The sequence below is a fragment of the Opisthocomus hoazin genome, chromosome 8, assembly GCF_030867145.1.
Source record: "Opisthocomus hoazin isolate bOpiHoa1 chromosome 8, bOpiHoa1.hap1, whole genome shotgun sequence".
In the NCBI taxonomy this organism is placed as follows: Eukaryota; Metazoa; Chordata; class Aves; order Opisthocomiformes; family Opisthocomidae; genus Opisthocomus; species Opisthocomus hoazin.
Window position 1 is genome coordinate 46,214,435 of NC_134421.1, and position 26,578 is coordinate 46,241,012.

The window sequence follows — 26,578 nt, forward strand, 5'->3', positions numbered from 1 at the left end:
GCAGGAACTGACGTGGCCTAATGAGAGAGCGACCTTAGCAGTTGCTACAGAAGGTCAGATTCAATTAGAAGATCTGCAAAATATCCTGTGATTAAAGATGTCTGACGATCACAGACTGCGTTGATCTGACAGACAGACAAAATGATAGCAGGTGGAAGTCAACCAGGTGAAAGATGCAGATGGAGAGCGATTAGGACAGCAGGCTGAAAAGAAAGGATAATGAGGGCATTGAAGGCAGTGCTAAATTTAGCAAGAGACCTAACTTCCAGACATGAACAGATGATCAAAGTTACTCTGTCTTCTGCAGATTTTCACTCCAAGTGCAGCACGGAAGACTTTTGATTCTCACAGACAATATAGAGAGTCTTAAAATATATCTCCAAACACGCTTTAGGACACCGTGCTAAGATCTTCCCACACAGAAACACACTGCTGACTCTTGATCTAAATGAGGTCTGACATTTCCAAGGTTCATTCTCAACGCAGAACAAACCTAGTTTAGAAGCGTGTCAGCATTTTTCTTTTCGTATAGCTTTTTTTTTTTTTTTAAAAAAAATGATTTACTGTTATTACAGATCTTGATATTGCAACTCTGGTGATCACCACAAAAAACATTTTCCATTTTGTGTTCCCCCTCCCCACGAAATCCATGCCTGAGCTTCTCTCACAAGCTGCCACACCGTTGCTCACACTGCTTCAGCACATACGGGATCCCAGTTGCGGCGCCCCCTTGCTCTGACCTACAGCAGTTTGCAGCTGACGTAGCTTTCTGCTAAGAACCAACAGGAGGAGTAGCATCCCATTTTTCAGCACCAAAATTACTGGGGGGGGGGGAAAAAACCACCTCTAAAGAAATCATCGGTCTTGGGTTATATGTTATTATCACACAAGAAATTTGAAGTTTTAATAAAGCAGTGATTACTGAAAGGCATGATACTTTCTAAATATATTGTGTGGGACATGGTTACAGAAATAAGCTTCTGATGATCTATATCTATAGAGATAACACGCACGTATAAACTAAGACAGACAATATGCAGTACAAAAATTTTATTGACTTGAGTTTGGGATAACTGTTTTACATATAAAGGTGAAGCATTAGGAAACAGTTAGGTAACCCTTTCCTCTTCCAGGCTTAGTGTGAGAACAACGCTACTTTGGAAGTTACAGGCATGACCATGTTGCTGTCCATAGCTGTCAAACCCATCTCCTGGTAGCCCATCAGAAGGCATCTAAGTCTGATCTCAAGAAAACCCCGCGCTCCCCTCTGCCTACCAGGTGAGGTACGGAGACAGCAAGCGTTTCCACATCCACCAGTACAGAACTGTAGCTACCGTAAGGAGAGACCAGGGAAATGTTCCCTTTGCAGAAACTCTCCCTCGTGGGAACATGATCTGCCGCTGCAGTAGGGGGGAAATGAAAAAGACTTAATCTGAACTGCAACTCGAGTATGATTTCACAGCAATTACATCTTAAATCCACAACAGAAATTGATAATTACATAGAAACTCATCGCTACTACATTATCTCTGATAATACTGTAGTTAAGCTTGTGCTCAAATCCCTTTTCAGTAAAATCTGTTTCTGTAAACCACTATTATTTCTTGGATACTTTTAAAACACTAATGAAGTATATAAAAGTTTTTACAGAATACAAGAAAAAGTTAATAAATGATCACATTTTCTTCAATTCTATCAAAGAATAAGAGTCTGAGAAAAATAATTTTTATTGCATTTTAATTTCTCAATCTCTCTCCTTTTTTTAAAGATAAAAGTTATAACGGAAATTCATGACATTTTAGATGAAGAGAAACTTGGGAGAAACAAAATCACAATTCAGCAGGCAAATGATGGGGAAATCAAAGTATTTAATATGGCTTGTAGCTGAAAGTAATTGATCTGCATTTCCAATCATTTTAGTTATTGCCACATTCCATTAATTTTTCTTTAAGTGAAGATAAAAACACGTCTTTAAAATGCATGTATAATAGCTTTAAGCCATTGCTGTACACACTGTGCAACTCATCTGAATGCAGTTTAACACATGAACTTAATAGATTATATTTATGTACAGTATATACACGAACAGAATCCTGTGGTAATACCCCTGAATATTATCATTTAAACAAGTAATGTTCATAATAAAAGAAGAAGGAAAAAAAATATCTATGAAGGTGGCAAAACTGCTAAATCAATATAATTTCCAGCTGATTTACATAGAAATAAGACTGTGGTCCTGTACAAACTTTATATTACAGGGAAACAGTTGATTTTTAAAAAATATTTACATATTTGAAGTACTTGGTTCTTTGCAATAGAGATTATATGAATACAGAAAATTGTATGGTAGGCAGGTTTATTTATTAGATTTTTCTATTTGTTCTTTTTTGTGCAAATTCCAAATCTCTCTTTTTGTGTTATTATCTGCCTCTATTTGCCTTGTATTACTGCTGCTGCTTTTTTTAGAATTCTGAGAAGGCTGCATGACTTTACTTCTAGGAACAGGAAGAAAAGATTTAACTCTCGAAACACCCAACTCTGTCTTTGATTTACTGTTGGTGCTTTCCACAGTTTGATTGCTGCTGAGAGGACACATTCCATCCTATGAATAAAAAAAATGTATTATCTGTATAAATAATGATTGCCTTTTGACCTGAAAAACAACCAACCAGCCCCACCAGCCCCATGGAACCCTTGTTATTTACAACTTTTTGCAGTTTAATATGACAGCTTCTTACTACTCGGTGAACAAACTATGGCATGTTTTTGTTTCTTTGTCTGAAAGGAAACATCATCATCATCTTAGAACACCAAAATAAGCCAACAAGGTTTTTGCATTGCCACTGAGAAAATCTTAAATTTGATTCTCAGCGGTCCCAATTTCGGAAGTAACCAAATAAAAAAATACATCTTCTTTCTTTCATTACAGTGGAAAAATGGCAGCTGCAGCCATGCCAAAAGGGAAAAATGGAGATTTAGGTAGCTATGAGCAAAAAGTTCAGTTTTGCAGCTTGAATAAAGACATTCACTTTTTTGTACCATCAAGGCTATAAATAATAACAAAATAATAGTGACAAAAACAGTACTTCAAGAACGGACATTGAAATGCTAGTTACGTTTTAATCCATAATCTTACAGATTGCTTTCTTGTAAGTTAGATTTTAGCATCTCAAATTATTTATGCTAAGAAGCTACATTGTTAAAAACTGGACCATATTCACCCTGCCCAAATTCAGATACCTGAAGTGCCAAAGCCAGGTGCGTTGTCCCTTTTTGTTCTGTGATAATCAAGGAGGAAGGGGTTAGTGAAGCCATTTTACGAAGGTCACTAACATCTGTCTGTCATGAGAGCTGCCTACCTTTCCACTGACAGGAAAGCAGAATTAGAACCTTAACTGTTAGCATCAGCAGCTGCATAGGAATATCATTGTTACAATTGCCTCTAAAAGTTTGACTTGTGCGTTCAAACGGAAACTCTGCTTTTCTAGATTTTTGATCAATTGGTTGTAGTAATGACTAAATCTAGAAACAAAGCTTATCATTCAGTTAGACCTCCTTCTCCTCTAGCAAAAGGTAGGGCTGTGTTTCCTTTATTTTGGCCAACATTTCCCCACAAAGATGTGTTTGTTTACTAATACATAATCTCTGTATTTTTTTGACTAATTTCTTCAAAAATCTCAAAGGTAGCCAAGCTTGTCTGCCTCCAAAGTCAATGTAGTTAGGCCTTACATTGCTAGAAGGAATTTTAAAAGGAAAAAAAAATTACTAGGAAAAATTTACAGTAGGAGTGGGTAGGTCAGCTGATTTACCAAATTATGCAGGCGTCACTGCCGTCTGAGGCTCTGATTTGCAATGTCTCAATCTGTGTAGAGAAATATTCAAAAGCAGTGTATCTAAATGTGGATCTGTAACATTAAAATTGTGTCTGTTAGCAGTGACTGTTCTCTGGATTTTAAGTAAAACTTCAGAAAATATTCTAACATTTTGAATATTTGGATATGAAAAAAATATGAGGGCAAGGATGGTAAGTCATCTCACCCAACTCTAGCTTTTTTAATGCCTAGGTGTGCAAGTTAAGCTATTTTCAGGGCTAATGCAGAAAATAGAGCGTCTCAAGAAAGCAGTTTATCACAGTGAGATAAAAGCATCTGGATTGGGCTCTCGAGGACCCCTGTTGAGGGAATGTGGAGGGCATAGTGAGGGAACGCAGACAGCGGGGTTCTGCCCTGGCTCAGGTTCACTGAGCCCTGTGCTCAGAAGCTCTCTTGATGTTCCAAAACACAAGGAGCAAGGAAGAACAGGGAAAAAACTATAGCAACAGAGGAAGCGTAATTTTTGTTACCCAAAGAATGAAAACTAAGCAGGATATAATTTAATCTTCATATATAGTAGGGATGTTTGCACCCACAAACAACGGTTTCAATTTCTGAAGAGGTGACAACAGTGGACCTACTATATCTTCCAGTAGTATTCAGCTTGTCGTCCCGATCTGAAACTGCTCAGAAGTTAGTAAAGTTTGTTTACATTCAGACTATCCTTTCCCAGAATCACCAGACTTATAAGGTTTCTTTTGATTTCTCATAAATAACGTGGCAGGACAACTGTATATTACAGCAGATAGCTAGGTAGAAAAAAGAAACTGAACTCCCATTAAAATACAAATGCTATTCTTCACAAACTCCGGTAATATCATGTCTTCTCAAAATTTCTACCACCGAGAGCTTTGACACCACAGCAGCTCAATTCTACTTAGATAACAACACTCAGGAAAAGAGTGGCTTGAAATAATACGTATTTGGGTAATCACTACAAAAAAAAAGGTAGAAAAATAAACCACGAACCAGCAATTTTACATCAAGAACTTAAAAAATTTCTGCGCGTTTGCAAACTTACTGAACACCATTAATTGGGGGCAAAAATGAATGGGGCTTTTGTTTCTCTCAAAATCTGTTGCAAATCACTTACAATGTCAAAGTAATGTCACCGATACTTGGCCTAGGGAGATGGCTTTATGTAAACATGAACACGGAACCAAATACATCCATTGTTTAATACATCTTCGGTTTCCATTAAGACACATGGAAGAAACTTGGCATGGTGTGTCTAGCAAGTTTCCTAAGAATCATGACAGTTTATTCTTGTAATAAACAGGGCACTGGAACACTAATTCTTCGGATCCAGTTGGGAATTCAGATTTTGGAGAAACACAAGTCACCTTCCCTATCCTACTACAAAACTCATTTCACTTACCTTTTGTGCTGTTGTTTTACTTGGGTTAGTACCGGTTGCTGAAAATACCGGATTATTTTGAGAGTTATTGAACATCAATAGCTCATTTTTTGCATCCGCAATCTAAAAAAGATAAGAAAATGGTGTTTTTTTAGTTACTCACAGCAGAGATTATGTTTCAATTTGCCAGATTTTGGACTCTTAATTTTGTTTTCATGTAGTTTCTGTGCAATGCAATGTATAAATATCCAAAGAACCATGTAAATATCTTTCCTTTACTCTTGAGTGCATTTGTAGGAGATGGGAGATGGAGAGATTTCACGTTGCCTATTATCAAAAGAAGATTAAACATACATTTCCAGAGCAATACTATTCAGCAAAGCTTAAGGGCAGTTTCCCACTAAATTTTATCCAGCCCCAGGAACATCACACAAAGGAATGATCCTTTTCTCTTCCTCCTGCCATGTTTCTTCCCTACTGTTTTCCATCAAACCTTGTGACCATGTAATAGCAGATAGAGTCTGATCAGCCTTCTGTGCTCCCTGAAAACTAGGTGTGTTCTCCTGGGGCAAGCTGATCCAATTCAACTCTGCAGCTGCAGAAGTATTCTATTCCAATACAACAGAGGCAGCAGGAACACATTTGAGTGAAAGGGCAATCAGAGAGTAGAAGTACTTATTTTGATGGCAGCCTGAAATTATATTACACAAAGAAAACAGGCACCAGCACCCTTACTTCTGTAAGGCGCTACCAGGCAGCTAGGGAATTAACAACAGAAATTCCAGTCATGGATGGTTCCACCCATGGTGAGGAAACTGAACAAAAGACAGTGACATCTATCTCCTTCCTTATCTACCCCCTATTTCCTTGAATTGTCAACAATGAGCAATTACATTTTACGTGTTATTAAACACAATTTTGAGCTGGTGATCATTTCTTTAAGCACATCCCATTCTTTCAAGGGCAGATCTGGTAAGTCCCTGCTAACTGCCTCGTGATTAGCTTGCATGTGACTCATGCAAGTACTGTAAATACTTCAGAAAAACCCCAAACACCATAATGAGGGATTTCATTAAATAGGTTGAAAAATCTTACCAAACACAGTATTTCTTTTTTTAATAAAAACTTGGTTGACTTCTAAGAATAAACAGAACACTGAATAAAGCAAAAGTAATGGAAGTGCTGTTCAGGGAGATCCTACAGGATGTAAATGCGCAGCCTAAGTGGACAGTAGCCTAAGACTGACTCTGTCTGTGTTTCAAAAGCTATGGATCAGCTGCTCCGGTGTGAACACAGCCTGCTGTCACAGCCAGCTACTTCAGCTGTGCTAGGAGGAAAGAAAGAAAAGAATAAATAGCTACAGCTACAAGGAGAGCTGGGTGCTTTTGGTGTAGAAGGAAAAATGAGAGAGATCCACAGCTCCAACCTCTGCTCTGGCAGGTCTCCCACAACCATCCACAACCCATTCCAGGGTAGAACTTCGCCCCAAACCGATGAGCCTTGCGAGCCTCCTTGCGAGCCTCCTTCACTCTCTTCTACGACTGTTAAACAAAAAGACTTAGGCCAACCATTCTTTCTTGCCTGGGGCAGCAAAACTGAATTTCACCTACACAGCAGAGGAGCTCTGTGCCAGTTCTGTGATGGCTAATGGGATTACATCAAACAAACCAAACTTGCAGTGCGTATTAGGAAAAACTTTCTATGTCTTTAAGACTACAAAACAGTTTCCCAGTGGAAGCAGTGACAGCATGAAAGATAACACGGGGAACACTAATGCAGGGAAGGCTATTATATCTAGCATTTATGAACTTACAAATTTCAGCCTCCACTGCAAAAAGCTCTACAAGAAAAAACAGTGAAGGTGCAATTTAAAATAATGTATATTAAACCAGAACACTTACCCTCAAATGTATAATTTAGTAGCTGACCTTGTCTTATTTCCAAATAATTTAATAATTTTCTTCAGTTCGAGCCATGCTTGTAAATTAAAAATTTATTTTAAACACGTAGCAAATGACTGCATATGGTGATGATGTTAATTATTTAAAAGCCTTGTGTTTACCTTGCTTATATCGGGCTCAGATTTGCTGGAACACATACTTTGGAGTTCCTGCACAAGATCTACTTCATCATCAGAACCAAGGGACAGCCGTTGCTCCAGATTTAACGTTCTCAATTGATCCTTCTCTGAAGATCTGGGGGAAAAAAACCCAGACAAACTGAGAGAACAATTAAAATTTAAGCTACGATACAGAATTTAAAAATAAGTATTATACACACCTGGAAAATAGTCATTTCTTTCCAAATGACCTTTACTACCACAAACAGAAAGAAAACAACATCTAAGTAAGCGGCAGCAATAGTTGTCAATAGTTGTTATATCATAATAGATCTTTCTATTCAAAATATTCTCTCCATTCTGAAATTCTAACAAAGGATTCTTCTGCCCGCTGTCTTCAAAGATTCTCCTCTTTTTAAGATGAAGCAATCAATTTTATTCCACTTTCCTTTTTGGACTTAATTACAAACACTTAAACAAACCCTGGCATACTGGCAGCGTAAGTGTTCTCTGCTCTCTGTGCCTCTGAATGCGGTAGAACCAAGGTTTCAGATTGAAGTGAAGTCTCACATGCAGTTCCCTCTGGCTAATTCATACACTTTCGTAGAGAAACTCTGTATCATTTAGACTAAAGTGCATGTACTATACTATTTTGAATTGTCATTCAGTAAGCTGAAAGAGCCAGAGGAGTTTTTAAAATATAATGCCAGGTGAAAAAAGCATACGGTTGGCTTTTCATGGCAGAGTAACTGTTACATAATACTCTTTAAGTCATAGATTATTCTGTTACATAAAAAGACATGTAGTGCTGCAAGGCTGAACTAAAGAAATGGGTTCTAAAATTATACTGAAGTACAAAAATTTTATTTTCTCTCAGAAATGAAAATTAAAAAGGATTTCTTTCTTGACATGTAGAACCAAGACATCACCAAATACAAACGCTTCATCTATGCATTAGAATGTGCTGGTTTACAACACAAGTTTATCATCTTTATTGTTTGCTAGGTGTTACAAATACCAGAAATTAAAGCTTACTTTGTGGCGAGAGAAGCTCTTTTCTTACAGTTTGGTTGCAACATAGTCTTAGATTTTATACCTGCACAAAAGAGAGATTGACTTAGTGTGTTATCATGAGTGTTGATTTCTTCATTCTGAAATCTGTGGTAAACTGGAAAAAGGGGTTCCCATTTATAGGCTAATTATATCAACAGAGTCTGTCACAGATGACAACACGTCCCTTGGAACTGGTCAGAGTAGCATTAGGGCCACGTGGTACTGCTGAAACGGCAAATAGGGCATAAGTTCCCAAGCTTTTGTGGAAGGCAGGACGTGAGGTTTCTGTGCAAGGTGCCTGAACCACCCTTACTGGTTCTCTCAAAGAGAAATCGCTTGGCAACAGGAAAAGATTTAAGCTTGCTTCATTTAAGTAAAATCAAACAACTTACCCTTACTTGGAGTCAGGAACAACATTTGATTCTGATAGTCAGAAATGGAAGTCTACAAAAGTTAAATTCACCAACCCATTTTTTACTTGTATTTACAAATATTAACTGGCCTCCAAGAACATTCTCAAGTACAAGATACAGTATCAACCACCCTACTTCAGGTTAAATTCATTTGATTTCTTAAATCCTCTTAGCAGGATTAGGTAAATTCACAATTCAAACAGAGAAGTAGCAAACAAAATCAGGACATTAGAGTTGCAGTTTAGAAAAAGCAGACTTCTTTCTGAACAAGAGCTGAAGAAGTGAGTAGCTCAATTTAACATTACAGAGTACCAGCCATCAGGTGTTTCAGTCTTTTATATATGAGATAATTGAGGCTAGAATCTTACTGTTTCTAAAGTGTGTGTGTGTGTGTGTGTGTAAGCCTCTTTCTCTCTAAACCCCTTCCTAACTCTTCTCTCTGAAGGAGTTACCTTCATTTTCTGAAAGGACAAAAATAAGTCATTTGATTTTGTCCTCTAGAAGTTTTCCTGTTCGACATTGTATTCAGTTATGGTGTTCTCAAGTTTTCCTTCTAGACAGGTGTGTACTTGTAGAAGAATGGTATGTTGCTTCTGCACATATCCAGACATTATCCCTGTGTAGTAAACTGCTCGTTAGATGGCTTATGTTCTTGAGGTGAAAGAAATTTCAAAAGTGCCAGCTGCTAATATAACTTTCACATTTATACACATGCATAGACCCAGCCATACAAAGCCTTCTTTTTCAAGCAGCATACTGAAAAGGGTGTAGAAACTTCTTGAAAGTATCTGTGATTACACAGAATTTCTTAAATTTATTTTTTGCAATTACAGTGAAATCAAACAAAAATCTTCAATTTAAAACCAAAGATCTCTTCCTTCTACTACAGGGCTTCGAGATCATTCTACTCAATTTATCTAGTAAGACTGAACAAGGGATGCATGATCTGAGGGTGCACGTATTCATTATTTTTTACCTGGATTCATGCAATAGAAATTATTGTAGTGAAGCTATAAAATATGTGTAAAAAACTCAAAAAATTAGGTATACTGTAAATTAGGTGCACAACTAAAGAGTACCAATCCAGTAATGAATCCGGTATTGAGGAAGAGAATGATAGAGCATAACTGCATGCAATATGAGGTGGAACCCCTGCTCACCCTTCCACCACCTGAGCCAAAGCCTATCTCATCATCAGACAACAGGAGGGGCATTAGAACAAACAAACAAACAAATATTAATCAGGTGCTCACAGGCACAAAGAAATAATTTGGAAGAAAAAACCAATTTTTTTACTGGTAAACACGATTGTCATTGAATTGAAAATTTTGAATTCATGATGTGGAAGAAAAGTGAGATTCGTATCGATCCAGCTTAAGCGCCCACACCTTCTTTCAGAATTGAAAATAGAAAGCTTTACCTTCAGTATTTGTCTCCTGCTTATTCCATGACTGGGAGGATAAATGGCCTGCCTTTTTGCGAGGACTTGTGCTCACTTTTCTCCAAGAAGCATTCTCACCTCTTTTCTTACTACAGTTTTTGTAGCTGAAACCACGGACAAAGGAAAATTTCCTCCCTTAAAATCTGCTATATAATTGTCTAGCTCTGAAACAAAAGTAGAGCAGTGTTAAGAAGAACTGACTGTTGCAGATGATTCTTTTTTGACTACCTTTTAGAACTACTTTGTTTAGTGACTATAAATCCTACTAACCACACACGTTCCATCATAACTTTGGTTATGTTTTGTGGCAGTTTTAAAAAAGGAATCAAACTGTTAAAAACTCCACTTTGGCAACGTACAACTACTTGCCTTTCAGACTGTTCACAGTTACCTGTTCTGGGTAGAGGACAGCCATGCAAAACAGCTTTATTTAGCAAGATGCTGAGAGCAGCTTTAACAACAGCCTGTTGACCTTGGCTGGGAGTTTTTTTGGCTATTGCTTGTCCTGGAACAGATGGTCTTTTCACAGAGGCTCTGGAGAGTATTGCTTCTTGAACTCTGGGAGCTATCACAGCATTCCACAACTTGGACATCCACCTCTAGGCACACAAACAATCCCTTAACTTCAGAGACCCTTATCAAAACCCAGGATTTTATACTTTGGGTAACAGATTAGATTTTGCATTTTCAGAAACCACATATATTTTGGACTTCCTATTGTGCCCCATGCCAGAGAGGAACTGATTTTATTTAAGGTAAGGTTTATTTATTTTATTTGACCTAAATTTCACAGAATCACAGAATAATAGGGGTTGGAAGGGACCTCTGTGGGTCATCTAGTCCAACCCCCCTGCCGAAGCAGGGTCACCTACAGTAGGCTGCACAGGATCTTGTCCAGGCGGGTCTTGAATATCTCCAGAGAAGGAGACTCCACAACCTCCCTGGGCAGCCTGTTCCAGTGCTCCGTCACCCTCAGAGGGAAGAAGTTCTTCCTCATGTTCAGACGGAACTTCCTGTGCTTCAGTTTGTGCCCATTGCCCCTCGTCCTGTCACTGGGCACCACTGAAAAGAGCTTGGCCCCATCCTCCTGACACCCACCCTTCAGATATTTGTAGGCATTTATAAGGTCCCCTCGCAGCCTTCTCTTCTTCAGGCTGAACAAGCCCAGTTCCCTCAACCTCTCCTCGTAGGGGAGATGCCCCAGAACTGGACACAGTACTCCAGATGAGGCCTCACCAGGGCAGTGTAGAGGGGAAGGAGAACCTCCCTCGACCTGCTGGCCACACTCTTCTTGACGCACCCCAGGATCCCATTGGCTTTCTTGGCAGCCAGGGCACACTGCTGGCTCATGGTTAACCTGTCGTCCACCAGGACACCCAGGTCCCTCTCCGCAGAGCTGCAATTTTTTCAGATTGCTTTGGCAAACTATTTGCCATCTGATGCTTTTCCTCATTCAGATAAGACTGTAAAACATCCTTTTCATTTTAAGGCTAAAAGAAAGAATGTCCCAGAAAGATGTGTGTTCGTGTCTATATATCTATAAAAAAAAAAAAATCCGATTTCACCTCTGCCAGTGCATGGAGAAGTTTCCATGCTTGCAGGTGTTCATTCATAGCCTATTGGCTGCCAGAGTGGGAAAAAGGAGGTATTCAGCTATGATTGCACCCTTTCCAGTATTCTTCCATTTCCAAACTTGTCCAGTTTACAAAACCTTTCTACTCATACAGCTGCCTTGCTCTCACTCTCCTTTTGTTTGTTTGATCTATGGTAAACTGTGTTTCCAGGATGCTGTGGATTTTCCAGATTGCCTGGTTTAAAGACTGGGTCTGATTACAAAAATCTGATTCAAAGGGACATGGTTCTTCTGGGACTTTTGCTTTTCTAAGAGAGAAATATTACATTGTTTTAGCATACAAGTGAAAAGTTTGTATTAGGAAATAAATAAATGCTATTTCTTATAGCTCATAGTTCTCAAGGGATAAAGGCTAGGAGTTTCAGGCTTAGGGCTCAGCTCACATTTATAACAGACACTGAGACAATATTCTGTAGATCAAACCCAACTCTTTTTTTTTTTCCTTATACCCTCTTACGGGAGGAAGATGGTAAGATTGAGAGTCAGAGTGTTTATATTAAAGGTCTGTAAGAAATGATGGGCTATAATGCTGTGTTTCAGCTTTGCAGAAATCCATTCGGAAAAAGTGAAGACTAAAACGCCTGTTTGGCTTAAATGAACTGTTTTGCTGGATATGTTGATACACAGAAGCCATCTTATTACCAGAAAGATTACGATGACTTTTTGGTCTTTTTTTTGTTTTATTTTTTAAAGTTAGAATGCGCGAATCATTTGATAGATGTATTTTTGGTTAGTTATGAAGCATAAGATTGAGTTTTTACGATATATAACCATGCTATAAAGTGTTGGTTTAAGCTTGATAAAAATTATGTTACTTAGAAAAATAATTAGCACAGTTGTTAAAATAAGATGTAAAATGCATATTGGAGATGTTCCTTGAAGCTTCCTTAGCGTAACATTGTAGATACCATTCCGTCTGCTTCTGCTGGCTGAGGTAAGCGCACAAAATAAACAACTGCTTTCACTTTAGTAGCAACAAACTCCATCTCTCCATTTCTGCCTGTGTAAGCTTTTGACATTTTGCAATTCTGCTAGTATAAATGGTCAGAAATGAACACTGCAAAGATAAAATTAATTGAGCCTGTTCTACAGTTAACAATTGATGGGCTGTACAATACCATTCTCTCTAAATAAAATTCCATCCTGGTGTTTAAATTCAGTCTTACATTTGCACTCCTCTTGATCAAGTCCCCAGATTTTGATATAGCTGATACTTCGGAAAGGTATAGCACCCCCCTGCCCCTGAAAAAGAGCTGTAAAGTGAAACTCTTTCCTGTTGGAATATCATCTCTAATTCCCTAGATCAAAACCAAGAAAAGCATTTAGTAAAATTTTCCTCCATTTATTCACTCTGCTCTCCAAAACGTGAAGCTACACGAACGAACACACAGCAGGAACCAACCTCCTATCACCCCTTCTCTGTCCCAGCTGCCTGCTTCTGCCGCTTGCCTCCTGCTAACACTTAGCCAAGGGTGAGCCTCGTTTGTAGATAGCCGTCTACTGTCTTAGTGAATTGAATTGCCTCAGTGAAGCTTTAACAAATGCAAAAAGCAACAGAATAGCACAGTGGAGAGGAGGGGCAAGAGGACAGGAGTGGTTAATTAGACTGAAATAACAGCAACCAGTGAGCTGCTAATTAATCTGTTTATTGCTAGTTATATGACCACAGCGTTAGCCATCATGCTGCTAAACTAAAAGCATCCGGTAAGTGCTCACTGGAGTTATGCTTTTTAATTGTTTATTAGGGGATAGAAAGTGCATTAAAATGAGGAGTCAGATGGCACATCGCTACTGTAAAAGACATTTTGGGCTTGCGCTCAAAATAAATCATTGTGAATCCAATCAAAGTTACACTTAGGAGAAATCCAAACTCAGAAATGCATAATTAAGGTATCTAAAGAATAGTTTTTCTGTGCTCTGCTAATGCCATTGCAGTAAATAAATGATTAAGACATTGCAGAGGACGTGATTCAAGAGGAAGACAGGAGACAGATGCATGGTATACTTTTTTTTTTTTATTTCATAGCACCCATAAAATTTCAAGTCAATGTATATCCACATTTAGACTTTGATAATTACTTTGGATATTAGACAATCTGGCCTTTTAGAAAAAAAAGGAAAATGAACAAGCAGAAGGTATAAAGAACTGCAGACAGAACAAAAGATGAGCAAGCCAGTGCAGATGCTAAGTGAAGGACACTGGAAGAAGGGGCAGCAGGAGCTAGTACAAGAGAGAAAAGTCAGAGAGGAACAGAAGTGGCAATTAGGCAGAATGCTGTGAAGCAGAGTGAGAAAACTAATGTTGCATTTGCAGAAACCAACGTTATTGTTGAAGTTCTGAAGAAGTTTGAATTAGGGACTCTACCTTTCTAATACAGCCAAGCAACATCTTAGTATGAAATTAATATATTTTAAAATTCTGTAATTATTTCTTGCAGTACTTGCAGAAAAGTTGCAATGTGGGCCGATACGCAATACGCACTATGCAAGAACAGTCAAGATTTTCATCATTCTTGTTGTACTTGACATTGAACCATGTGTATAGCTACAAGTATGTATCTGCCTTACTTACTATGCTAATACATCTGTTACATTTTATGTGTTTAAAAATGATACCAGATATTAAAAAGATTGAGAAATCTTTCCACTTCTCTAGATTTGCCTCATATGCGACTTTCCTCAAAAGGAACCTTTACCAACTTTTCAAGCTCAGAATTCTTGAATCTTATTTTGGTCTGTTCACTAATGAACAGCTTTCTTTACAGTGCTGTCTTGAAATGAAGAACAAAACCTTTAAAGGGTTGAGCAATATTCCAGTACAAGTAATATTTTGCAACCTCTGTGTCAGAAAATAACTGAAAGATCACAAAAAAATACTGACTTTCAACTAGTGTTAGACACCCAGTTCCCACTTGTGTCCTTCAGAATTGCCCTTCTAGTAATTAAATATCAAACAAAAGTCTTAAAACTTTCCGTAACTTCTGCTAAAGTACTTTCAAGGCTGCTGAGTCAGATGTGTTTGGGGAGAAACAGAACTGCCGCATTCGTAGTAAATATCTCGTTGGCACTGAACAGGGTCAGACAGGAAACAGAAATCTTACTTCACCGTTGCTTGGCCATGCCCTGGCACCACAGGACAAGAGAAGAAATGTTTTGGCCCCATCAGTGCTTCGGGCGCGCCTAGACGTGACAAGCAAGAGTTCAGCTGGTGCCAAACAGCAAGAATCCAGTCTATGATCTTGCACACAGGGTCACATGGAGGAGGTACTTTGCCTCTGAACTGTAGACAAGAAAGAGATTTGACAGAACGTAAGAACCCTGCTGCAAACACTTTCCGTGAAACCCCAAAAGGCTTGTGGGTTTTTTTCCTGCTATATTGCTATTATGAAAATCAGAAACACTCAAAAACTGATCAAACCTTTTTTACAGAGTATACTGAAGTCTTGTATTAAAAGTTATTTCCCCAACTACAATTTAGAAGATATCTCCTTATCAATAAACTGACATGTCTCTACTTTCTTGTGGGAAACGGAGACACAAATTTGGCAGCAGTGCTTTTTCTATGGTATCTAGGATTGCAAGAGGCACCTACTGTATCCTATGCAATATATATGATATAAATAGGCCACATAAAAGAACATACAATCACACTGAACAGGAATGTCTCATCCAGCCATGTTCTCAGTGGATTTCTATATTCATCTGACACTTAGTAGCAACAAAGGAAAGATGCCTTCCTCTAAGACTTACATATTATAGCATGCCTTGTTAAAGGCAAATTATTTGGTGCCAGAAATATCTTCTGTTTCATCTGACTCCAAACTACAGTCTTCATCATCCTAATCCTAGGATTATCCTCTGGAAGAATTTGAATTAAAGGAAGCACTAAAAGATGTGAGGGGGATAGTATTCGCCAGCACTGAAGCCAGAGCTCCTTGACAGAGCCTACAGCTGAACAATTTAATGTTGATGTAGAAAAACATATAAACTGTTTGCATATAATAATAGCCCAAAATAAGGGAAAAAGAGCTTTTCATCTGCAAACAAGACTATTAGGGCACAAAGGCAAGGATCTCAAAAATAGTCTATTGTTCAAACAATAAATGTGCTTTTACTTTCCCTTAGATTCTTATAACCGATAATCTTTCTTCTGTTTTTACCATTGAAATCCACTATTTTAAGATCCACATCAGCTGGCATTTGAGTTTGGACTTTGCATGTGGCACATGTATGTATTAAAAAAAAAAAAAGGATTAGCACACTGGGCATTTTTATTCCTTATTTAATTAGGGAAGATACAGGAAGACACGTGGCTTTTTCTCCAGCTAGCCACCATCTGCCTATATGCTTTAGAGAAAATAAACTTAATGAGATTACTACCCAAATTCTGTTCAACTTCAGTCAGAGGTAGGAACCTATTACATGGTTAAACTTTAACTAAGGATGGCTTTTAAGCCTAAACAAAATAACCTGAAAATGACATCTGTTACATGATGCTGCAGGTTCTGGTAGCCAAAGCAGTTTGGCAGAGTAAGTTTGATCCAGCCTTTGTCTGTGAACAAGTCAGAATGCTTCTGCAATTGTCTGCATCGCTGTATTGCTTGGCCTTATGCTCAACTGAGGACAGTCCTTCTCTTTCATCTTCAATGACCTAGGATCAAAGCATTTCTGTCCTTTTCATAAAGGGGCTCAGATCACTAGATATTCTCCAGTACAGGCCTGAGAACGCAGTCGTTCTCCTCAAGAGGATGGAGGAGAATTCTGCTATGTACTTTTATTGCACTGTCCTCTGGCCTATACCTCATTCCGGCACTGTAATGTATCTCCAAGGTACCAGCTTCAACCAACACACCTACCTGCCTACAGACTATTGCGACCCTCCCCATCCTTTACAAGGATTCTGGAAGCCATTCATACCCTCAACCAGACACCCACTCAATGGTTCCAGCTTACTATGTCTGTAGGGACTCACAGATTTTAAACACATGGGGAAAAAAAGGAATGTTTCACGCAGAAAAAAAGCACTTATAAATAACTAAGCAACAGAGAAAAGTAATCTAAGAAAAGTAATCTACTAAGTTTCACTGATACATTTCACGTGATTCTTTTTTTATATTCTGTATTCCTGTTGTTGCTATTAAAGAATACCTAGGAATGTTTCTAACTTTCCTCGTTATCATGACCGAAATGTTCAGTTACCACACCTTTCCTCTTTAGGATCTCTTTGAATCAGTCAGCTGTTACAGAGGAGAGCTGTAGCACGGGGTACAGCAGATGACATCCCCGAGGATAACCAGGATACATACAGCTGAACACCCAGAGTCGACAGTAGGTCTGTTGTCCCAGACCAGGGCTCTCTACTGCTGATGGTTTGTTCTATTCCTAAGAACAATCTCCCTTTTTAAGCCGGTTCAAAGCTCTGCTGCCAAGATTATTTTCTTTTGCAGATGTTTCGATTAAACTCCCCCTTCCCAACGTCTAACACTGCCTGACTGTCTGCAATAGCTGCTATCTGACTGAAATGGGTTTCTTCCAAATAACTTTCAAACATCCACAGTTCTGCTTTTGCCCACATCTTTCTTTTCATTTCCCATCCTCCACTTATTTATTTATGTTAAAAAGACTTCCTATCTTTATTCTCTTCTGGACTTTTCTTCCAGCAGGCCTATTGGCTCAAAACAACTTCCCTGCTGATGTATTTTCACCCCCCTATCCTCTTTAATTTGGAAATCATGAAAATTCTTTTCGCTGCTTAAAGCTCAGACAATACACACAGGACATAAAACTATCTTATTTTTAGATATATAAAATAAATTCCTCAAGAAAGGGATTTTTAGATTTGCTGAACAGATTCTTACTATCATGCTTACACAAAAGACGAAAAAAATTACCGAAGGCTGCTTTCATACAGCGGATAAGGAAGCATCCACAGTATCATTATTTGCAGCCAACCTGTGTGCTTACGCCAATCCGCCATGGCCCCGCAGCTTCCTCTGTGAGGCCAAGCACACCATTTACAGATACACAGCCTGCATGCCTGCATCTTCCCAGAAATGAATGCTTTTGTTCCTGAAACAACTTAGTCACCTGCTCAGCCTTTGACATTACCATCATACAAATTTCACAGACTTGGTGATGACCAAAATTGCTGAAGCTGATTCAAGTTCTTACCTTGTTTATAACTTTTCTTCTTAAAAACCTTTGAAGCAAGCCACGCATTGGTTCCCCATCCCACCTAAGTTGAACCCAACGGAAATGCTGCTGAACCAGCAGGTCAGAGCCATGAAGATGACACTTTGCGATTGTCCCCAGTAAAAAGCAGTTCTCATGAAAGTAAAAGGCACCAGAAACTCCATTTGCTAAAAATGAACCATAAAAAAATTTTACTGAAATACTCAAAGTTTCAACATAATTTCATGTAAAAGCAAGCAGCAGTGACATAATTAGAAACAAACAACCCCCCTCACTTAAGTTAGCCTTAAAACATGCTGTATTTGGTTAAGAACAACTGTTTTACAATAAAATATAAAATCTGAACAAATTACAGTTTTCTCCTCTAAGTTCCCCCTTTGTCATGTATTGTAACACAACTGCACTGTAGTGAAAAAATTTCTCCGTCCCAAATTCTTTAAATACCTCTTTGAATAGTGCAAGGATTTTCCGCACTCCGATTCTCAAGAGGTGCCAGAAAATCTCCTAGTAATTCAGATAAAGAAGCTCTCTCCAGATTTTCTAAAATCACAATGGTTGTCTTTCTTACAGGAGGCTCTTTAACTGGGACCAGACAAGCTGAAATATAAAAATCCCATTAATGTCTACTTATGAAAATTGACTTTTATTTATATATACAGCTTTTACTGCTACTAATGCAACAAAGGATTTTTTTTTTTTTTTTTCCTTTTGGCTTGCTCACAGAAGCAGACAGACTGTTTAATATGTTCAAAACTGGAAGCATAAAATCGAACAATGGAAAGAATATCATACTGTACATTAAGAAAAAAATTTAAAGCGATTATTAAAATAACTTCCTGAGATGGCTATAATGGGATCTTCATAGATAGGAAGGATTTCAGCACACTGAAAATAAATACAACAGAAAAGACAGCAAAGGTTTCTGGAAACATTTCTTTCATTTCCTGTAATACATCTTAAACTTTTAACATGTACTCTTTCTACCGTGTAGTGATAAAAGGATTCAGAATATTCCGTGTTTATAAGAAGCTTAATCATTCTGTGAGATTGCCTATTTGCTTGCTACTATCCTCTCCAAAAATTCCTTCAATATCCTTAAGAATCACCCAAATGATCAGAGCTAGTTTGAGGCACAAACAGTAGCACCTGAACCTAACAGGCATTAAAATTATGTATCTCTCTCCTTTTTTACATTTCAGATATTTTTCTTTATTTTTTCTGAGTTTAACATCTGATTGCCTAAAAGCGATACAGCCTTTGCAAGTGTTCCTGTAACACTGAATCCCAGATGAATGCTTCTGTAATACAAATATTAAACAAAATACTTGTCTTGAGTGTATTGTGCCTTGCATTGTTTCAGAACTCTTTGAAGGTGGTACTAAAGATGGCCATTACGGAAAATGATGAGTAACAGGGCAAAACTTACAGCAACTGACTATAGCTGCTGATTGCTATTTATTTGTAGTTTCCTGAATATTACTGCCCTGTTTTACTAAGAGGCTACAGGTGGATAGCAGGGAGGACAGGTACCTCCTCTGTGTCTGATGGAACCATCTAGAGAGAGGAGGAGGGTGCTCTCCTAAGAATCACAGAATCATAGAATCACTAAGGTTGGAAAAGACCTCTAACATCATCAAGTCCAACCGTCAACCCAACACCACCATGCCTGCTAAACCATGTCCCGAAGTGCCACAACTACATGTTTCTTAAACACCTCCAGGCATGGTGACTCCACCACCTCCCTGGGCAGCCTGTTCCAATGCCTGACCACTCTTTCAGTAAAGAAATTTTTCCTAATATCCAATCTAAACCTCCCCCGATGCAACTCGAGGCCATTTCCTCTTGTCCTATCGCTAGTTACTTGGGAGAAGAGACCCACACCTGCCTCACTACAACTGCCTTTCAGGTAGTTGTAGAGAGGAGATAAGGCAGAACAACTGGGCAAGAAGCACGCAGAAAAATCAGGGACTCAACCAGCAGCACAATGCTGAAATGTAAGCACAGACTATGAAGAGAAGTGTGTTGCTGACACAGAGTAAGGCATCCAAAAGAAGAAGCTTTCCTAAGAGACAGCAGCTAGTAAACAAACCAGACTACGAATGATTTTCTTGCCTGCAGGCCAAACACCAAAGCCTAGCTGATACTGACTAAATGGTCTCCTCTTCTCTCCCAGCAACGTGATGGCACTCGAAATGACATGTGCGGATAATCACTGGCACAAGCTATCCTCCAAACTGTGACTGTGATTTCCTGGGAGAAAAAACTGACAGAGACTGAAGTTACAACCAGGAATTATGCCAACAAACAGACTGAAGCACTGCATGCCATCAAGTGAGCCCATGGGGTGGCTCTGCTCTTGTCCGTGAGCAGGGGGGACCAAGAAAGCCAATGAAAGCTACAGGATGAAAGTATACTTGAAAGATAGGCTCGCACTGCAAACGCACAGCAGGTAGAAGGCAGCATTCAGTCTTGCTCACTGAACTGTAGTTTTTCTTTTAACAAGTTAGTAAAATTCTAGTTTGTTTGAATAAAACATTTGCTTATGAGATTCAGATTCCTCTTGGTGTTTCTGGTCTGCCCATACTGAGGAGGAAAAAGTTAGGGGCTGATCCTCTCAAAGCTCTGACTGTCTCAAAGTTTCATCACGGTAGCACATAAGAAAGCGTCCAGAGGAGCTGTATTGGTAGAACTGAAATGGGTACAACTTCAAATGCCTACAGCCCAGCCTCTTTCAAGGCAGAAAGTAAAATGTTCCTGAAACACAAGGTTATTCCAAGCAGCAATGACATTTATCACATTTATTTTTAATGTGAATGACCGTATTGAATGAGAGGTGAAGTTAAGATCCTAGAGCTGTAGAGGAGGCCATACTAATAAAAGAGAAAAGCCCAACATTTTTGTATGAAAATGAGGCCTTGCTACCAAGGCTAGATTGAAACTACATTGCTAGTTTTTGTCAACAAAAAAATCCAAAACCTAAACACTCGTAAAACAGAAATAAACAAAAAAAAAAAAAAAGAAGAAAGCTGCGAAGGGGTGAAAGCAGCTACGTATCTGAGAACTGCATGCAAACAGCAAAACTGTATTCGAGCCAAGATTAATTTAACAGCGCCAAAGAAAAGGAAGTATGCTAGAGAAGAGCACACAGAACAGCAACTGACGTCATCTGCTTGGACTTGTGCAAAGCATTTGACACTGCCCTGCAAGGCACTCCTGTCTCTAAATTGGAGAGACATGGATTTGACGGATGGACCACTCAGTGGATAAGGAATTGGCTGGATGGTCACTCTCAAAGAGTTGTGGTCAATGGCTCAATGTCCAAGTGGAGAACAGTAACAAGTGGTGTTCTCAGGTGTCAGTATTGGGACTGGTGCTGTTTGACATCTTTGTCCGTGACGTGGACAGTGGGATCGAGTGCACCCTCAGCAAGTTTGCTGATGATGCCAAGCTGTGTGGTGCAGTCAACACACTGGAGGGAAGGGATGCCACCCAGAGGGACCTGAACAGGCTTGAGAGGTGGGCCCGTGAGAACCGCACGAAGTTCAGTAAGACTCTGAGCAATTTGGTCTAGTGGACGGTGTCCCTGCCCATGGCAGGGAGTTTGGAACTAGATGATCTTTAAGGTCCCTTCCAATCCAAACCATCCTATGATATCACCCTTCAGGCTTTTATATGATGACTGTATGCGTCAAATTATATATTATATATTATTGCTATATTATTTTATGTATTGTCTATTAATATTGTAAACTATATTATAACTGTATGGTTAATACTATGGCGAAATAAGAGAAATCAGTTCAAATGCATGAGTATGGGCAAAATGCAGCGCAGCCTGCCCATGAAGAAGCCCTCCACACAGCAGATTGCTTTTTTCCTCCACTTTTAGCACTATTCTATTCCTTTTTTTGTGTGTTCTCCTTCCTGCTTCTGACTGACCTATGTGCCCCTATTCTTCTGCTTCCATACTTAATACGCCATTTTCACTGTCATTCATCTGCGGCTACTTTGTCCCTTTTTCACTCTTACCTATTATCCATCGTGAATTTACACAGGTACAGCCCACTCATTGTGGAGCTCCCAAGTAACAGGAATTTAATCTACATGTAGCTGTTCACCTCCATTCAGAGAAAATTAATAGAAATTCAGCTTTGTCCTGTAGTAATTGGCCAGAATACACACACTAACGTTTGCCTGCCCGGCTGACAAAATTTGGCTCAGATCCACACGTAAGTGTCTAGTAAACAAGCATATATCAAAAGCAAGTGGTCTGACTTTTAAACAACTCTTTCACTGCTCTTTTTATTCCCAGAAAGGTAATAATTATATCTTCCCTTCTCATGTCTTTTAAAAAAAACTACATTAGAACAGCTACAATAAGGCAACAACAGACCTTCATTTCTGATTCACTAGATCTGAACCATAGCAATCAACTTTTAAAGGCTCACAAACAAAGGGAAAAATGAATGAGACAGAAAAAATATTAAGAACTTTTAATTTTACTTAAATGGCACGAACTTTTGACAGAGCTCCCTATTGAATTGTCACACTTAGTTCTACCTCAGTTTAGACTCTTGTCATTATTCCCCAAGCATCTGGAAAACTATGGGTTCTGTTAAAACACGCCACCCACTATGCAAAATGTTTTAATGTATTTCTTTACTTTGTACCATTAAAAATTTTCCTAAAAATTTCCAAAATCAGTCCTGCTGAAATAACCTTACCACTGCTGATGAACAGTTCTGCAAGCTGCTCTTTGGAGAAACCAGCATCCACTTTGACTTTAATGATTTCACAGGTGGATCCCGCAGCCACTTGCTTTTGCTGTGTTGAAAATTTACAGATTTGGTGAAATAGCGCAAACTCTAATTTATGAACTAATTTACTTTATATGTTTGTGTGAATACCTTCATGCAGGCCGCTATCTGATATGCTATATAGTCTTGCAAACTTCCTTCTGGACCGTGGAATATGACATTACGGTATTGTTCAACCTACAGACAGACAATAAATTATTCTTGAAAGTTCACAGACTTGGATTTTTTTGTACCTAGGTGAGATAATGAGCACCTAACAGACAAAATTCTTCATTTTGCACTACTGGAGTTGATACAGTCCTTATTACATTAGTTTCAAAATAGGCAATATTTGCATACGACATCTTGGAAATACATCAATAAATTTATATCTTAATTTGTAAAAAGGGATTTTTTCATTACAGCAATCGTTAAAACAAAAAAATCATCTAGGAAGCTTGAGTTTAGGAGTCACAAATATTTTCTTGATTTTTAATTAAAATAGATAAACCAGAATGATGTTAAAATCATCAAAGAGTAGTTTAAGTCACTGCTAACTTAAAGACTTAGGCTACGGACTTTATTTCCAGTTGAAATGGGATCATTTTATCAATACGGTGGAATAAAAATAATTTCATCTATCTTAAGTTTAAAATTAATTTAGCTCTAAAAAGTCCGTAAAGGAATACACTCACATAACTGCAATACTGCTGAATACAGCAGAAACATACGGCACATACCTGTTCTTCTAACAACACAAAATACTATCCAACAACACAGCAGAAATTATGCAGATTTAAGATTTAAAACTAATTCTGATTTGATCAGTGACGTTAAAAAAAATGATCTATGGAAGTTATATTATCCAATTATCCTTACATTTTGGGGTATTAAATAAATTGTCAGTTACAGGCTACAGATATATAAGCTAATAATAAAATTCAAGTCTCAAATAATTGCTTACATGAATGTTATTCTAATTTACTTTCCCTTCAAAAAGTGAAATGAAATAACTTTGGAAAGAAATAAGATACCACAGAGCTTTTAATGTATTTTCTTAAGCAGTTCAGGTGATCAGATGGCAGCTATTTAAAGCAGAAAGTTAATGCCTTCACGTGACTAAACTTATTCAGGTAAGATTTAGGGGGAACTTCATTTTAAAGTAACAGCTTTCGTCCCATTTCATTTTTTAGAAGTCTTGGCATTCTTTCACAGAGCAGAAGATAAATTTTTTTTTTGTCAACACTATTACAGAAGTATTTTCTCATATAAATAGAGTGCAGAGGGAAGCTAGCTTAGTGCTTACCAGGCGGAGGTAATTCTGGAGTGTCTGAAGATGGATCATAGATGCGTAAGTCACACTATTTAGGCAGCCTTCTTGAGGTCCTTTAAGAAGAGATACACAGCTTTTCTATATCTCTCCTGTTTATAAGCATATATGATGGATACACATGCTTTTCATGCAGCAAGTATTCTACAGCAATCTCCTAAAATTACAGGCTATGCAAATTAAAATAGAGAAGAAATGAAAGGCATTTATCTAGCAGCATAGATGCACGGGTATCCATGAAATAAGTGAAATGGACACTGAAATGTATAACTGAAAAATGCAGTAGGGCTTTTATGTGCCAGCATATTTTCTAAATGTTGCAGACTCTTTCAAATCTAGTTAAACAATTAATTGGATATGGTATTTTTGAGGATCAGGCAACACTGAAAAACAAAACCAACAGCAAATGATTCTCAAATTATGTATTTCATATGGAGCGTCTTAACATTCAAACCTGAAAATTATGAATTGAAAATTACCAAACAAAAACACTGTGATATGCTCAGCTCTGTTCTTCTTCAAAAAGTCCCATGGTGGCTGGGAAAAAATCTGACCTGTTGACCATGAAATGTTTCCTGTTAAAAAGAAAAAACAAGAGAGATTTCCTGTAACTCTGTGCAGTGTCCTCTGCTCAAGCACATTCAGTTGCTTACAGAGACGGTGTGCATACACTGACACACTTGGCAAACAAACCAGTGCCAGGTACTACATCGTACTATTATTTGATACATGACCGAGGACACTGTTTTCTGCCAATTACGACGCAAGTTTAATAGCCAGGCTGTCTTTACATCTTTTCATGTCAAATAAAGTAAGATAAGACAACTTGCCCAGTCTAATATGAACAGGTTTTTTTGGGGTGGTGGGCAGGTGGAAGTGGGAAGGGGGTTTAAGATGAAGCACATAAATGTCAGTATCCTATGCAACTGTTACTACCACTACCACGTTTTAGCCAATTTCTCATAATTTTAAAGATTCTTCTGTTTTACCTTGGTAAGTAAAGTTACATAAAACAAGAGTAGTTCTGTTCTACCTATGCTCATGATTTACAGCCTGGATTTACTGTACATTCTCGATGTACCGTAAAGACCGTAGTGTGGGCTTTGCTTTGCCTTGTTTTGTTTCACCTGTAATACAGATCCCTCCTCTGCAGTAACAAATTGAGTACAGGACTAGTTAACATAGGACCTCATGGTCCCCATGATGACATTAAAGTGCTTTATAAACTGTACCATACACATAGCTAAAAGTAAAGAATGCTTTCATGCGAGCACTGTTCAAAGTTTCATAGCTAGTTTGGTCTTAGTCTAAGCTTTGAAAGATCCAGAAATCTACAGATATTTTTAGCTTAGTCATAAGATTTCAGAAACTCAAGAAAGCCCCCAATTTTTGCTTTTCTTGTGATACCAATATTGATACCTAGTTTGACAGATAATATACTGCTTGCACTGAGGCCAATGTTGGATTCTGCAGCACTGTTAAATGACAGGTCTTCTAGGCTCCTCCATCCATCAGAAGCGATTGCTTGGAAATGGTTTGTCACTGCCTGACTCACTGCTTTAGAAAAATCATCCCATGATGTCTGTTTGCGGATATTTAAAGCGCATATTGTGTTTTCTGTATCAAATTCCTCTGCACCACAATGGGCTGGTTCAATGCCACTGACTGAAATCCTCACAGGTACATTAAGAGCATCTGTTGAAAAACAGAAAAAGAATGATAAAAACTGTAAAACTCAATTTTAAAAAATCTTATTATTAAAGACCAATAACATCTAATATTGCAAAGGAAAGCTACAAAATATCTCCTGCTACAGAAAAGCAAATGTTAAAGAGCAGTACAGATCGCCACCACAAAATCAGAGCAGTAATGACAAACAAATATCTAAGTATCTATCTTTTTTAACATTACATAAAAAATCTCGATTATTATGCTTAAATAACAGGAAGCAAGACAAAACTTAATCTTTTATTTGATCTTTACAGACTAATTTCTTATAAATTAAGACAGATGGTAGGTAGTGTCTTAACATTTCAGTTTATTGTGGTTGTGTATGTTTTTATTAGGAATGCAGAAAGGAATTTTGTGGTCCTAGTGCACAAGTGGAAAACACAGTTAGCTGAGCCACATGACTTTAAATAAAAAGCTAAAAGCTAAGACAGAAAATTCACTTGGAATTTGTTTTGCTGTAGAATAAATTGACAAAACATTAAAAAAGAAAGTTGGAAATTTACATGCACATTCTAGATAGAAGTAATTTTAAATCTTGTTCTTTGAAAAATGGAGTACAACTCAACAGAAGAAGCAGCAGGCTATATGGATCATTTAGATGACTAAAAGTGAAAATGAAACTGTCTTCTAACTTTAACGCCAAAACAATACCTTTCAGAAATTATCCCTGAGATAAAAAATAAGAGCACCACAAAAAAAGG

At 38.1% G+C, this 26,578-nt stretch overlaps 1 protein-coding gene across 1 annotated transcript in view; it reads right to left on the minus strand.

The window, feature by feature from the left end:
• Positions 1-1,041: 1,041 nt before the first annotated feature.
• LOC104337504 (cortactin-binding protein 2) overlaps positions 1,042-26,578 on the minus strand; it is a 79,084-nt gene continuing 53,547 nt past the window's right edge. The window contains 15 exon segments of the mRNA XM_009943457.2: positions 1,042-2,602; positions 5,251-5,352; positions 7,292-7,424; positions 8,324-8,384; positions 10,175-10,303; positions 10,306-10,359; positions 10,587-10,792; positions 14,930-15,108; positions 18,000-18,187; positions 18,465-18,617; positions 22,745-22,844; positions 22,928-23,014; positions 24,123-24,202; positions 24,626-24,721; positions 25,566-25,841. Coding sequence (XP_009941759.2) covers positions 2,357-2,602; positions 5,251-5,352; positions 7,292-7,424; positions 8,324-8,384; positions 10,175-10,303; positions 10,306-10,359; positions 10,587-10,792; positions 14,930-15,108; positions 18,000-18,187; positions 18,465-18,617; positions 22,745-22,844; positions 22,928-23,014; positions 24,123-24,202; positions 24,626-24,721; positions 25,566-25,841 — 2,090 coding nt within the window. The 3' untranslated portion in view covers positions 1,042-2,356.